Genomic DNA, 16934 nt, shown 5'->3' with positions numbered 1-16934 from the left:
TGAACGACAACATCCTTTGTCGTTTGCACTGCTCTTTACTTCCACCCACCTCTTTCGCCGCATTTCTGTATTGTCCTTGCTGAGATATTATCCTGAATTCCATGCAGATCCTTTTCCATCCTGCAGATGCGGCTGTGGCATCAGTGCTGCTGGAGGTACTTATTAAATAAGCCCGCGACATGTCCTCCATGTTGGGCCTAAGTGTTCCCCAAATGCGCGATGGATTTAGGCCTGCAAACGCACTTCGATGGGCCTAAGCCAATTTCCCGCATAGCACAGTGGTTTTAAAGCTGTGAAAATTGTTGTGAAGGAAACACCCTTAGTCATATATAATGAAATAAAATGAAAGCTTGGAAAAATCAACTTAGAGAAAAGTACTGATATAATATAAAATACTAATTAGAAAACTGAAATATTTGCAATTTTACAAACATACTGAAAGGTGTCCTTTGGCCCACTGTATCCTTGGCTTGAATGGAGGAGGCGCATTGCCATTTTGAGTTCGATACAAGTGCCCCCCCCCCCTCTTTCGACGCCACCCATGTTTGTGCCGCTCGAGATGTTGTCAGCTTAAGTGCTTCATTTGAGGCGCCATGAAATATGCAACAGGCCGCCCAAGTGGGCTACCGACTGAGCAGAATGAGCATGCACGTCCTCTCTGGGCTTCCTAATCCAGCTGCTCCTCCCGGCGCTCCCATCCATCGGCTCTCCGACAGACGACTGCATCCCATCAGGACCATCAGGAGCATCAGAAGCACGAGGACAGCAGACTGACAGAATGGCAGGCTGTCTTAAATTGTCCCGCCTCTAATGCCTCGGAATCAACTTCTATTCTGTCCTCACTTCCACTCCCAAGGGCTCGATATTGATATGCTTGACGCACTTTGGGGCTGCCAGGACCTGCCATAATTCCCCATCAAATATGCTCCAGCTGAAAGACATTCGAAAATTATGCATGTCCGCTGAATGAATATTTGCAGCTGCCTGCAAAAGTGTGTGGTCGTTTTTCAGACAGAAATGTTTAAATATTAAATACATTTCGAGATCAAATAATGTGCTTGTTTAATATCGGCTTTCAGTATTTACGTGTAACTTAAGCCGCCAGTAATTAATAGCATAGCACTAAAGGTAAATAAATATTTTCGTCTGGGCCACGTTTACATACCCTAATTATATTAATTAGTTACTCAAGCAAAAGGATCTCCCCAATTATAAAACTTAATCCATTAGACATTTTTGCGTGCTGGGTTTTTGGGAATAATCCTTTGACTTGACTTTATTATTAAATGTTTTTCGCGGCAAACGAAATAATTTTCTTTTCAGCTGGTTTTCATTTGTGTGACGATTTCATTTGCGCCTCGCAAGGCTTTTGGTGACATTTAAATATAAATGAAAAAGGTACGCATACGTCACGTTGTGGCTATGTCTGTGTGTGTGTGTGTGTGTGAGAGTGTGTGCGTGTGTGTGTGCGTGGGGTGGGCGGTGAGAAGGATGGGGGTGTGGCGGTTAGGCCATAAGGGTTTTACACAGAGACATCTGCATATTGCCATTGTGACAGGCATGGAGTCGTGAAAGCCAAGCCGTCCTCTTATTTCTTTCACATGTGGAAAAAGTTAAAATATACACACACATATATACACATATATGTATATAGTATGTTTCCAAGGAAAAGCGAAAGGAGAACGGAGGATGGAAAAAGAAAAGGGCGGTAGGTCCTGCAATTTAGCGCGACAACAATGGCGGCCAAGTGGCGCCATCATCTCCTCCCGTTCCAAAATTTCATCTCCTTTTTCGGTGATGTAGGCATACAAATGCCGGAATTCGTATGTGAACTTGTTGTATTTTTATTGTGTTGTTTTGCTGTGTCGTATAATTAAAAACACCGAGTGAGCACAGCCAAAAACAGCGAGATGTGAAAGCCGGGAAAAAGTGGTTACCAGGCAACGAATTAAATATTTATGTGTACAATTAGTAGTTGAAAACAATTCCTGACAATGGAAAAAAACAAGCAGTGGGAAATGTCTGCCACGAAAAAGTTGAACAAAATGCTAGCTTTATTCTAACATTATTTTTTTTTTTGTTTTTGTAAAGCCCCAAAAATTGTCTTTTACCGAACAGAACTGAGTTGAGTTAAGGGTTTACATTGAAATTTAATGTGCGACTCAAGTAAAGAAGGAGTATCTGCCCGATGAATAAATTAAATCAGAAATCCAAGAGCGTTCTAAATTTAATGCTTGTAATAAAGCACACAGATTGTTATTTCCGCCCTTAAGCCTATTATTTGTCACAAAAATAGCAGCACACCACATCGTTTTTTTTTTTTTTTGTTTTTTTTTTGCCCACCCTTCCCCAACACGCATACACACATAGAGTGTTGCCCCAAATGGACCACAAAAGCAATCTCATCATCGACACTTTTTGCTATTTATTTTCATTATCCTTGCTCGCAGTTCCTCGCACTAATCAAATGACTGAGAAAAAAAGCGGTGAAACAGCAACGCCAGTCGGCAGTCGTCGGCTGAGGAACATAATCAACGACAACAAAGTCGAAATTGAAATCAAATTGCTAAAGAGAGAGCAAGGCGACGGCGGCAGGACATTGTGGGTGGTGCTCGATGGTCCTGGCAGTGGGTGGTCCTGGCTTACGGGTGGCAATTGTGGGTGGTTACTTTAGCCACCCACACGACGGCATGAAAGAAATGAAACTGGAGCAATGCAGCAACAACAGGCGAGCAGCATCATTAAAATGCAATGCATCAACGCGCGATTGTCTGTATGACAGTGGCTATGTGTGTGTGTGTGTGTGTGTGTGCCTATGTGTGTGTGTGTGTTGATATTGTTGTGTCCATTATTATTTCCCATGCTCTCTGACACGGCACTCATAATTAAACGCATTTTGTATTTAATTACGTGGCGGCAACAAAAGCCGTATACTAGTAATAGTTCCAGCCAGGTTTCCGGAATTCGAGCATTTTGGAACAAGAATCTAGGATCGCCCATTTCATTGCACCACATTTTGCATAATCGTTTTTGGATTCGAGCAAAGCCCCCAAAGGGCTTAGTGCTCCGCAACAATTCGGCAGCGCAGTGGGCGAGCGGGCGAAAGCCAAATTGCTGCCAAGCGGAAGCTGTCCAAAAAAAGGCTCAGCCTGTCAGCCAGTAACCAGGAAACAGGAAACAGGACCTAGGACCCAGGACCTTTCTGACGTCGCCAGGACAACAGCAGCAGCAGCAGCGGCGGGATGATGAGTTGAGCAGAGTGGTGGCAATGAATTGGACTTAGTCTGGCAATTAAAGGCGCTGCCAAGTGTGCTATGAAAATGTTATAGCATTGCATATCCTGGCGCTTCGTCCTTTTCGGGCTTCTAAAGCAGCTGTTCGGCAAATTAAAGTTCGTACTTAGGTGTACTTCCACATCATGATTTCTTTTGTTGATCAAGTGATTAGGGATTTTGTCTCGTTTGGCTTCAGAAAGTTGTGCCCAGTGTTCGTACTTTGGACTTTGGCTTAGGTCATAAAGATTCCCTCCCAGCCAATAAAAGTTATTAGCCATTTTCGCATGGGGGTTCAACTCTATTTAGCTCACGGCTCCTTGGGCATTTGTCATTAGGATTTTTATGATGTACATTGAAATAATTCCGGCATATTGAATGTATCTCAGCATTCTAATTGCCATTTTAAGCCACTGTCTTTAATTATTTCATCTAAAGTGCATCTGATATTCCTTTTAAATTATCACTATCATTCAGTTTACTAATTGTAAAATTAATTGGGGCTCTGAGTGCGTTGCAGTTAAGATTAAAATCAGGCAGCCAACTCCTGGGTTCTATCCGTTATCCTTATATCCTTACCCTTGGGATCTCACCTGCTGCACACTCACATGCACACACTCGCACTCACAAATGTATGTGTAAACTTGGTGAATGTAATGATAGCGCCGAGTATTTTAACACGAGTGCAAACATAATTAGCCCTTAATCACAGTCAACATGTTTGCGTAGGTGTTTCCGCCGTGGGAATGCAATAATCGCGCACCGCCCTACTGGAATTATTTCACCTGCAGTGAAGCTTAAATTAACACAAAAAAAAAATCATTTTATTTCAATGTAGTTTCTACTTTCGTAGATTTTTGGCAAAAAACTCAATTTTCAAGTTGGCTTTTTTGTCTATAACTTGACTAAAAATGGTCACAGAGCAAAAAGATGTACCATTTTATACTCCTTATGACCAATACTAACAACCCCTATTACTTTTAAACGGATTTTGTAAAATTAATTTTTGGCCAAATTTTCGCATTTTTTGTAAGGGGTAACATCATCAAAATTTGCGAAAAATTGAAAAATCCCAGAATTCCCAAACTTGAATGCAAATCAATTGGGATTTAAAAAACAAACTCAACGAGGTATGACATTCCATATTTGGGTAATTATTTCCGATGTTTTGATCAAAACACTAAATATTTTTTCACAGTTAGAAAACCAGGAAATCCTCACTATGAGCCGAAGACATGGGTAAACAAATAAAATCTTGCACACACTAAGCGTTGCACATACGCCCCGTGGCCCCATGGCAAAGTAAATATGTCCGAAAGCCGCAAAGAATGAACCTAATTGGAATTTAAATCAAAAGATAAACTAATTTGGGGCGGTACACATACCTCGCCTGCAATTCGAGTTCCCAGTACCCTTACCCTGTTCACTTCAATCATGCTTGAAGCACAATTTAAGGCGCGTGAATTATGCATGCTACGCGGAACAGACCTCCGTTCGTGAGTCCTGGATTTGGGTCAGAGAAACAAAATCAATAGCTCGCTGCTTGAGGGCTGTAAAAACGTGAAAAAAAGTGAGAGAAAAAAAAAAATGGCAACGACGACGGCAGGTGAATTCCTGTTTGGCCAAGCAGTAGCTCACGAACACACCTCGCAAATCGTTTTCATTTATGTGTCGTTACTTGAGCCATTTCTCAAATCAATTTTCAATTTGTATTCATAGCAAATTAGACGCGTGACATGAGCGGAATGCAATTGCCTTTGCTCGAAAATGTCCTGTCGAACTAAAGCGAAATCATCGCCGGGGCGTTAAACTCGGCCCGCATTTAAGCCATAGGCTTAAGTTAAGTTAATTTGCTTGGCAGGACCCTTCGACTGACCCTTATGGCCGTTGCTTTTCGCAAACCGAGAGCCGAATGGTAGCAAAAGAAATGGAAAAGTAACCAACGAAACTGAATGCAAACATGAAACGAAATCAACACAAAGAACGCAAACGAAGGGGTAGGGGATACAAGGGCATAAAGCAGAGCTCGTTTTTGCTCTTTCTTACACTTAAAAAAAAACTAAATTAAGTCGCATTGTTGGAAATGATTGCTATACAAGTAACATATGTTTTCTGAAATACAATTATAACAATTTAAAATTTTTTGACAGGATTATATTTAAATATATTCCTATATATATATCTTTGTTTAAGTGTGCACCAAGCTAGCATTTCACAAGGAGTCCAAGTTTAGCCCATGAAAAGCAATGCCTTTGCGTCGTGCAGTGGTTTTTAGTTTTTTGTTTCGACTAGATGACCAATTTAATGAAATGCTCGTTAGGTGGCGGAAAATAAAGCATTTGAAGTTCCATTAAACGTCCCCAAACATTCCTTAAATATATAGATATCTTAGTTTTACCAAACCTAACTAAAAACCATATTATTTAAACGAGAAACGAACAATTGAAGTGGTAGCATCACTTGTTCAGTTCAGAGACTATTAGTAATTACTTTTAGTGCGCGCTATTATTTATAACCCAGTCCAAACTAATCTATTAACGTAGAAAGTACTAACTCAAACTCGACTAAAGCAAACAAGCAGACTCTGCTGCAGGATAAAATTCTGCAGAAGCGAGTGCATGAAAAAAAAAAGCTACGACTTTTGATGGCTTTTCGACAACTCAGAGACTCCGTAGCGAGTGTATTAGAGAGCGCTGCCTACCACTCGCCCTTTTTTTTCTTGCTTTTTAGCGTTTTTGGTTTAACGCAAACAAAACAAAACGCAAAGCAAACACACTACCCCGAAAAAGGAGGGCACGCATCTGTATTTGTATGTAGATATAAAAACTTCAAAGCACACACACTTAACGTGCTCAGACACGCACTGGTACACACACACACACACACACGAACAACATGGCCAACATGGCGAACATGGCGGGCGGAAGCGGAAACGAAGAGGAAAATAGGAGAAAGCGTGGCGAAGAGAGAGGCGATGTGCGAGGGCGCGGTGGCGGCTACTTGATGTTGCTGCCACAGATTTTGTTACACTTTGCTCTTGGTTAAGCGTTTGCTAAGCTGTCGGAGGGGGCGTGGCGGGGCGGGGTGCTGATTTTCCAGGGTGGGCATGGCCACGAAGGGGCGTTATCCAGGACACGTGCCGCTGCATTCGATGCGTGACAATCGCCGGGTCAGCGCCCAACTGAAGTGCAAATTGGGTTAGCATCGAATGATTTTTGCGAATCATTTCATGTCATCGTGCATATCAATACCTATATATATATAATATATATGTATACATATATCCGGCCCCCTTTTCTCTGTTTGCGGTATCCTTTTCATGCTTAAAGTGTGACAGATTGAGTTTGTTATTTGTTCGGCACATTTTAGAAGTTTTTTTTTATGGTCACCAGTTTACAAGCGGCAATTATATTATTATGCGGTTTTACATTTGTTGACAGAATAGAATTGGCAACTGTTTTTATTTATCGATGGCTGTTTCTTATTCCGTAATTTTTTCCGCTGCTTTAAGTTAATTTGTTCCACTTTGATCGAAAATATTGTGTAAGAGCTTGGTAACATTAGCTTACTGACAAATCTCCAAGGTAAAGGCTGGTTTCTCCTCCTGCATTTTTTCTCTGCTTTGAGAAATTAAATGTAACCAAGCTGATGGAAAGTCTAATTGCAAACCACAACACACAAAATAGTCGACTTTGTCGTTTTTCAAAGCTGTTTCTAAGTTGTTGGCACACATCCTGTCTTTTCCAAAGAACTTTTACCGCGGTAAACTTCCAACTTCTAACCGAAAAGCCTGAAGGCCCTTTTTCCGACAAACACATACACAGGCACACAAATACCGGAAGACAGGATGCGACATCCTGCACACATACACACACGTATAGTCGTGTGTACACAGCTGCGGCTCATTTGATCGCCGGGTTTTGGCCAATTGACGAAGGACTTTGTGCGTAAATATTTTCCAAATGTTTGCTAATTTGACTTAAGCCAACCCCTTGCACTTACTCCCGCATCATTTGCCCAGCCCGTCAGCTGTTCAGCTAGCTACCCGGTGACATTTGTTTTTTCAGGGACAGGCGAAAAAGTTGACAAAAGTGGGTGGTGGCGAGTCTCGGCCTCTGGGCGCCCAAACATAATTAAACCGGAAACACCCAGCTGGCGGTACGAAACTCACTTGGGACTATTGTCTACTTATGCGGGCAGGACACTCTAATCAATATGCGCATTATATGCCTCAAATCAGATGAAATCGATGGCTAGTACGATGAAACTAGTTTGTTTAACCACAATAAAAATATGTTCCAAATTGATAGCCTCTTTATTACGACAATTAACGAATAATTAAATATGCCCTTAAAGTTTACTATTAAGCAGTAAACAAAACTGGTTTCAACGCTTCAAGAGCATATCAAAAACTTCTAAAAGTAATTACGAGAACTTATCTTTTGAGAGTGTTTAGGTCAAGTGTTATTAAAATGCATCAAATTTCGCACCACTGACAACCTGTTAACTAAGTTAAATGGCCGGAACCTGATGTAAATCAATAATGTGTAGAGCTCGCCAGAATTCTGGCCAAGTTCAAGTGCTGAAAAACTTTCGCTCTCATTTGTTGGCCGTTGGCAATTGGCAGTTGGCAGTTTTGTACTCGTTTTGGCCATAAACCGGGTAACTGTCGTTAAATATACATGAGGGCGCCAGGCTAACGCATAAATTGCCATTTAATGAGTGCGTATATGCGTGTGTGAGTGAGTGTGAGTGAGGGTGTCTGTGGGTGAACAAGCAACATGTATACAATCGGACTCCATTACCGGGAAATTCGCTTTGTGGCCCGAAGTCTTTCAGCTTGGCTAACAAGTTTGTTCCATTTTCTGAGGCGGCTGGCATTTTGAGTTATTAATAAACAGAGTGTCGCACACAGGGACATGTGCCACACACTCGTTCACATCAATATTTACTCTGGCCAAGTAATTGATAGCTTATTGATTTACATGCACGAGAACTACCTTTCTTTGGTTCAAACTTTTTTTTTTCTTAATTTCCATACCTTTTCTCTGGGAAAACCCACTCTCTCTTATTATTCCAGAAAGGTTGCCAGCCTTCACCGGTATACCCATATGCGTACGTATGTGGTCTTTTTGTTTGCTGAGGACTCCTCTTCTTAGTGGCATTCAAATGGTAGAAGGTATCCTTAAAGATAGATGGTAGATCTAGAATGGTGTACGTTTGCTTGTAGATGAATACAGTCCCTTGAATCGATTCTGCCTAAACGTAATAACATGAACGAAATATGAGTATATATTTATTTCAACATTAAAGACGCAATTGAACGATTTCTACTGTGCGAAACCAAATTGGGGTGATTTCACTTTCAGAGACACTGGATTTTAATAAAAGGATTAATTTGTGGCTTTGGGATACTTACGTTTGTTCAAACTCACATTCAGTCATCTTGAATTCCGTCACCAGCAAACAAGCCAACCAGGAGTCCTATATTTTTATCAGTAGGCCACAGGATAAACAGGATGAAGTGGGCGGGGATGACCAGGAGTCAGGGGATTTCGACCAAGTGGGCGGGGCAGGAGACAGCTGACTGATTAAGGCGCAATTGGAAGCTGTCTCAGCTGCTGATGATGATGGGTTTTGCCAGTTGCCGCAGAAATACTCGCACAAAAATCCCCCAAAGCCACTAACACACACACACACACACACACACATACAGCATACGCATATTTATACACACTTCCTGCTCAAATCCACTTCTCAATTCCTCCGACCAAGAAGCTGCCCTAGGCTCAGAACTCATTAAATTACAATAAAAATAATATCGCACAGACACAAACACACACACACACACACACACTCATACGCACAGTCAAGGCAAAAGGACACACCGGAAATACACATAAATCTCGACATAAGAATCCTTGGGAAGGAATTTCGGTAAATCGTAGTAACCACTAAGTCGAGGGCGGAAATAAATATTTAAGATTGAAAGCCACGTAAACAGAAAGTAATTTAATAACTCACAATTATTCTCATTTTTCCAGTCAAAATTCACCTATTATTGTACCATTTTGTTATATTATGCAATACTTAACATTAATATTCATGTTCTTCATTTTATTCGTTCGAAAGAAAAAAATCACAGAGGTTGAGGGTAAATGGTGGATAATACAATGAGTTCGTGGAAGCGGGGGAATTAAATTAAATTTCAGTATCTGCTCGCTTATTGAGGCTACTGTGCAAATATTCATGGAAACAAAAAGCGCCATCAAGTTGTTCCACGAATCTCGACAGCGGTTGAATATTTGAAATAATTTATCAAATGAGCGGATGTGAAAACCCCAAACAAACGTGTCAATTTAATTTGGACTTTTTACGCTTATTGACCCAATGTGTAAATACCCCTCATAAATATCATTTGTTAATATTAAACAATAGAGTCAATCAAATGCGGTAACAAAATAACAATACAAACTGCAAATACGTTTCAGCAAATAATTATATTATTTGCTCATATTAACCGGTAAACATGTATTTATTTATTTTGATTAAATTAAAAGGCCTATGGTCAACTGTAAATTTAATGTACAAAATGCCAAGTTATTCAATGTCCTTGTGTATTGAACGATTCCTACGACATTTTGCCAAATCGAAACCTAGTAAAACTCGAGGTTTAGATCCTTCCTGATCCCTATACCCGCATGCCAGGCTTTTATTAACTGTCAAGATTAACGAAATGCTACCAAATATGCTGCAAATATGTAAAAATGAACGAAATTAAAACACCATTTAACATTTGTGTACAAAGCCAAACAAGCGAAAAGAGCGACAGGAGTAAAAGAAAAAGAGCAAAAAAACTTTCTACTTTATGAGGCATTAAAATAAAAGGTCGTAAAAAGTGAAATGGCATAAAACCGGGACCAAATCATGCCGCGAACAAAACAAAAAAAAAAAAAAAAAAAAAAACATACTGCTTCAATAGACAGCAACATACAAGGGGCCAAAGTAAACAAACAAACAAATAAACAGTCGTGCAAACAAAGAAAACAAACAGATATATAATACTAAAAAACACTAAATATATATACACCCCAGCCGCTTAAGGCAATAAAAACTCGAACCGCGCTCAGACCGAAATCAAATGAAACGAAATGAAACGAAAAATACGCGCATCAGATGTCCAGGTATACAGTTGAGATATGTACATATATAAATAGATATATATATGTAAAAAAAAAATATATATTCCCCAAAACCCATATATATCCATTCATTTTGGCAGCGTACATATGTAACACACACGTGTATAACCAACTTACTGTCATTTCTTCACCTCCGACGTGTCCGACTTTTGCTCTCTGCTCCTGCTCCTGCTCCTGTTCCTTCTACTACTGATGCTGCTGATGATGATTCCAATGATGTTTATGATACACTGATGATATTTTATTGCCCAACGAAGTCCAAACAGCAGTAGCATCCACATGAACACCAACCACAAGCGCCAGAATCGCTTCACACAGTTAATGGACCGCCTGCCCCTGGGAGGGCTCAGTTCAAGCTCGGCCAAACTGGGCACACCGGTGGCGCCACAAACCCACAACCAGAACCAGTACCAGTACCAGAATCACAGCCTGAATCCGAGTCCGAATCAGAATCAAAATCAAAATCAAGCATCAATGTCCTCGTCGCTGAGCAGCCTGAATCCCAGCAGTTCGCAGTTGGAGGTGACTTCTGCTGGCGACAATCTTCGCCGCTCCGTGAGCTTTCTCAGCGAGGAGCTGTTCCTGGACGTGGAGACCGGCGAGGAGTTTCATGATCCGCACAGGTAGTTGGTACTTCAGTAAACAACATACCGACCCACACACGCACACACCGCTTGGGCCACTCGGGCGCATACTTAATGTCCTGCTAAGCAGCAGGAGGAGCAGCATAATAAAGGAAAAAACAATAAAAACGGCGAGCTAAATATTCAGCTGCCAAGTGGATGGCCATGCACTGACAAAAAAGAACAGGAGTTCAAAATTTAAATACCGTAATTGTTTTTTTTAAAGGTCCTCAAAATGTTCATAGCACAAATTTAATGACTATGTTCTTATGACAGAATATATTTAGCAGTTTTCCATTTCATTGTCTTCAACATTTTTTTTATTGGCTCTTACTAATTTAACAAAAGACTCTAATTTTATTTAAAAAAACAAAACTCTCCTCGATTTAATATAAGATGTTAAATGACAAATTACACTTATGCCCTTTATCGCCGTGCAGAAATCAGAGGCGATGTTACCTTAAGTAGTAAAATCTTATCCAGAATGCTGTGCTAGGCATGTTTAATGAGTAAATATTTAAAATGCCATTCCACGAGAAAAACCTTGAGGGTGCGTCCACTTAAAGATGCCGGGCCCCGATTGAATTATGTGCACAATCTTTGCATGCGAAAGTGAATAGGACCCCTCCTCAAATCACGACGACAATACCGCACTTAATATCAATAAAACAATACGGTTGTCCAGAAATCAGAGTATAAATGAAGATTTGGGGCAACCGAAATAACCATTTGGGGCACATACCCGTACTCATGCTCAAACTTATACTCGATTCTCGATACTTAGGCACGCGAAACAACTTTGTGGCGATGTGGGATCGGGATTAGAATTCGCATTGCAGATAATTGGATTAAGTGGCAGCGGTTGACCGCCAACTTTAACGCCCACCTCAGTGTGTTACACCAAGCCAAATTAAGTTTCGATTTACCTTAAAATTAGGTAATTAAGCTATTTAGTTCAGGTGGCAGGACTTAAGTTTATTACTGTTTCACTACTAAGCATCTAGATATTTTCATGCTAAACGTACAATATTATTTAATTTAAATGTAATAATATTAATAAGTATTAAACACTTGAAACTATAATACTATTGCTTACTGCTCTGATTTGTATAGAAGTTACATAAAGATACATTTGAAGAAGCCATCCCATTATTTATTCATCAAATTGACAACGAGACCCCTTTTTGTGCTCTGCACTTCCGTTTCTCAGTCGATGATTAACTTAGCTCACCTAATTGTTATTGCACACAATGAGGTGCATGTTTGGGTGTTTACTCAGATTGAACGGATTGAAATGTTGGCATTTGACACTTTCTCTGCGGCTTACCGCTCCATCAATCACGACGACATGCGGCAAATTAATTAATTACTAACCAGCGGCAGCTGATGAATAGCGGCTGAATAATGTATTTGATTTAGGAAATCAGCATGCCGACGCAACCGCCAAGTGTATGAATTGAATTTGCACAGCGAGAGATGCGAGGAGATGCTGCCGCATTCGTTTTCCATTTACATAGATGACCGGATACTTGGTCACTATTGACCATATATGGCAATGCAATTAATCGCAGGGAAAGATGTGGGTTCTGATCCCTGATTCCACGATTTCCTGGCTCCCTGGCTCCCTGGCAATGGACACCACCTGCATTGAGTGCAAATTACCTGACCTTGCCGCTTGTTGACATTGCGCTTATTCGATTTGCCTTCTTACCCATTGCGAATACGATTTTATTTTCTGCATCCCTCATCCTGCATCCTGCATCCCGCAGCCGACTGCCTGCATTATCCTTGATGCGCTGACATTGGCATTGGTTGGCATTGGCCTTGGGCCGTTAATTGCATCACAATGGCCGCAGGTGGCGGTGCCGAGAGCTATATCCACCGATAGCTATTTTCCACTATCCAATCCGAGTCCCATCGATCAACCGCTGTCATAGCTTTGGATTAACTAGTGTCTGGTAGTTCACGTTGAATCAGAAAAAAGAGCCTCTTTCATCGTTCGGCGATGGCGTTCTCAAGTTGGTGTCATTAAATCGAGATTGCTGTCATTTCGCTCTATCTTCATCTAGTAAATCACCTGAAAGTAATCGAGTGCCAACGGGAAGGGAGTTGGGTATTAGTTTCTGAAAGAAATACAAATAGTGGCTCCTTCGGCAGCTGCGTAATCAAGTTTCTATGGTCATTTGCCGTAATCGGTAAGCGGATTTAGGTATTATGGTAAATGAAAAATTAATCGATACTCAAAGACGGCTTACTGCTTTTTTAATTATGCCAAACGGAAATCAGCGAACAAATGACTGCAAATGACTGCAGTCAACTGAAAGATTGAATATTTCTCAATTAAGCATAAGTAATAATATAAGTAGTCATTTTTCATAGCATAAAAGTGCATTTTTTCGCTTTCGCAAAATCTACTTTTCTTTCGTAAATTAATTTTCGTTGAAATCCAGAGCTAATCAACAGAAAGAGAAACCCTGAATTTTGATTTAGATATTGATTGCATTGACTATTTATATTTACCACACAAAAATTGTGAATATAAGAAACGGCACAAGCCTTGATAAAATCACAAATTGAATAAGTGTGTTCTTGTTATTTCATGAAAATGCATTCAAATGTGCTGTGAGCAACATATGCAACTTAAGATTTTTCGAAATCCTCTTGGAAAAGTCTTAATTCGTTTAATATTGCAAGCATCTTATTCCTTGGTTGTCAACCATTTTCTGTAATTTGATACGAAATCCCTTTCCAAGAATGGAATTTCTAGGTATTGAAAAGCTGAAACTTGATATCGACTTGCCTGTGTATTTACTCTTATTCAAAAAGTTCTCGGGCTCTATATATATATATATATATAAATTTCAGTTTAATTAAGACTTTTGCTTGCATTCAGAATGTATTTCGGTTGTGCCAGCCTCCATTATTATGGCAATATCAATTGTTTGTTATTCGGCAGACGAAGACCATTATGCAAAAATAGAATTTGTGGTGCTGCTATTGCATCGGCATCTCGGATTGCAGTTTTAATCAGGTCAACAACCATTGCCCCACAACCTCCGCCGTGTCCCACAGAAATTCACAGATTTCGCTGCGAATTGTGAATTATTTGGTTTTCGAACCCCGCCACGCAAATCTGCAAAAAGCCGCAAGCCATACGCTGTAAAATGAAACTTTTGCCACTTTCGCCCCTTTGTTTTCTCACCTCTTTGTCCCGGTGGAAAACGTTAGTGAAGTCGTTTGCTCATTAAATTTTAACTATAATCTGGGTAAAGTGCGTTCTTTCAAGTCAGCTCATATAGCCAGCACTTGTGCCATTGTTGCATAACTACATTCCTTTATGTTCCAAAAATATGTATTAGTGTTAATGTTGGAAAATTATAACTAGAGCTGTAATCAGCTTTCATCCTGAAGGCAGAATGTTTTTGCTCTACTTTATAAAAATTACAAAATTAATATATCCAGCACAGGCAAAAGTGCCAATACATAATAAGCATTGAATTATACATTGAATTAATTATTGAACCAAACATTTGTTTTCGTAGGATATGTTTGTATCCAAAAGTATTTTTCCGGAAATACACGACCACCTTTCCCTTGGGCATTTCGATAAAAATGAAATGAATTCACTGCGCTTTGAGAGCAAATGATGAAAATGAAACAAATTAAAACACTCAGCGTGAAGAGCTGTGGGCCATTTGGCATATGACAGCTACCCGCTGAAGGACCAAAGGACTGAAGGACCCTTCTTTGGGAAGGTCCTCGTTGGTGGTGCCGAACCTCATCTGCATTCGCATTGTGAGCAGTGTGTCTTTATTTCGCACGGCACGAATTTTAATTGCATATTTCTGGTCTGGCATTTGGTTGCTAAGCCAAGAACTAAGGATCCGGACCTCAAATGCAACTCGACAGGGGAAATAGTAGTCGAAATGGGAACGGGAGCGGTAATACGACTGCGAATAGTGGTGCGCTGATTGCAGATGCAGCACCTGCTAATTGCCCACCTGTCACAAGCAGCCAGGTGAAAGAGCACTGGAAAAAAAAGACTACGAAAAAAGAAGCACAAGTAATAAAAAAGAATGCTAGAGGTGTAATAATAAGTACTCATCTAATATAAGACTTGTTTCACATGGCATTGGAGTTATAAATTTACAAAATTGTTAGTATAAGGGCTCCTTTTCTCGCAGTGTCTTCGTTGGTGGCCCAAAAGGTCGCCCGTGTGTGTGGCTGGAAAATGTTGCCAAACCGCACTTTCAGCAAGGTCGGTTGGCCTGACTTGCGGCCCAGTGACAAGTTGATTGTCGTCCCGTGTTTGCCGACCAGGCCCAAGAACTCCACGTTCTTTGCCCTTCGAAAATGTGTGGGCGAAATCACAGAAGAGGACCAAAACTGGACTCACCTCCACCTCCTCATTTCGATTTCTCGACTTGTAGGGCGGTAGCGATAATTTGCCAAATTGACTGCATTCTAATTTCTGCCACAAGGCTTCTGCGGAAAGGAAATTAAATTTCTGAACCTATTACTGACCGACGTGTGAAGGTGCAGGCAGCATGTTGCGGTTATCGAAAGGGTCTGGGATTTCTAGGTGTGTGGTGGACGGGGTTGCAATCATGCCACACAATTGGCCCCTTAGTTCATCAATGATTAATGAGGCCTGAATTGCACATGTTCGACCAAACGGAAGTCATTGGTATTTGTGCACTCCAAATAAAGCCATTGTAAAGCAACCTTGTTGGAGTTATGCTGATTGGCTAGGCTAAAGTTGGCAAGAATAAATAAATATTTACTTGTTGGCCATTTTAGGTATTTTGATAGCTCTGTTAATATTTATACGTAATTAAGCCACAAAATAGAGCGCTTACTAAGGTATGCATATTAAGTATTTTGCATCATCTTATTATGTGATTAGTTGTTTTCTTTGTTCTAATCTGAATAATTTCCCTAATTTACACAGATCCACTCATCGTGATGAGTTTGGAACGCAGCGTGTTTACAAGAAGACCTCGCCAAATTGTGTGCTGACTTTATATTTACCCACTCGCGAGATAACACTCACCGGAAATAATCCGTCCGTTTTGAGGGGCATCGTCTACGTGGATCCGAAGGCCATCCAGGGATATCGCGTATACGCCCAGCTGACGCTGACGTTCCGGTGAGTTTACGCCCTCTTTTCATTTCTCGTAATGGTCAAGCCGTTAATGGTTCTGGCTTGCTCAAATTTTTTTTTTGTCGATTTTTCCATTTCTACTTTAGGTATGGCCGCGAGGATGAGGAGGTGATGGGTCTGCGATTTTGCAACGAGGCCATCATGTCGCTGCACCAGATTTGGCCACGACTCGAGGAGCCCACGCCAGAGTCGCTCAGTCCACTGCAGGTAATCCTATGGAATTATGCATGAGGGGTTCCGGGGATTTCAGGTTCGAAGTCCTTCGTCCTTCTTGCGCTAACACTTCTGTGCGCGAATATGACGGGCCCTTGACCGACAGTTGAAGGGTGAGCTGTCCAACTTTGGCATTAACAATTGATGACGTTGCGGAGGAGAGCTCTCTGATTTTCCACATCCGCAATCCGCGCCCACCGCTCCATTCTCGCCATTCTCACTAGTCCCACTCTCCAAAATCGCACTATCCAAACCGGAGACTCCGCTCCATCAATGCGCCAGGGGAAAACGGCTCAGTGCACAAGACCATAAATAATTGGACAATTTGCTGGGACTTGCAACGCCATCATTTGGCACCTCGGCTTCTCGGCGTCACACAATTGGGGAGCATATGAAATTTCAGCAGGACTTTGGCAGGATTCTCACTGGCCACCAGCAGAAGTTCATAGCCACAAAATTT

The 16934-nt window shown here is 41.0% G+C and overlaps 2 protein-coding genes across 3 annotated transcripts in view; both read left to right on the top strand.

Annotated features, from left to right (window-relative positions):
* The window catches only part of CG32683 (uncharacterized protein), a 44505-nt gene that overhangs the window by 11330 nt on the left and 16241 nt on the right, over positions 1-16934 (top strand). For both annotated transcript variants that reach the window (NM_167230.2, NM_001298155.1), the window contains 2 exons: positions 16049-16246; positions 16348-16468. In NM_167230.2, the coding sequence (NP_727419.1) occupies positions 16049-16246; positions 16348-16468 (319 nt within the window). The remainder of the gene's footprint in view (positions 1-16048; positions 16247-16347; positions 16469-16934) is intronic.
* Positions 10754-11101, top strand: CG12640 (uncharacterized protein; the record flags this gene model as incomplete). Its single annotated transcript, NM_132401.1, has 1 exon — positions 10754-11101. One exon carries the CDS (start codon positions 10754-10756, stop codon positions 11099-11101), a length of 348 nt encoding a protein of 115 aa, NP_572629.1.

This window comes from Drosophila melanogaster, chromosome X (genome assembly GCF_000001215.4).
Source record: "Drosophila melanogaster chromosome X".
NCBI lineage: Eukaryota > Metazoa > Arthropoda > Insecta > Diptera > Drosophilidae > Drosophila > Drosophila melanogaster.
This window is presented reverse-complemented; position numbering and strand designations above follow the sequence as displayed.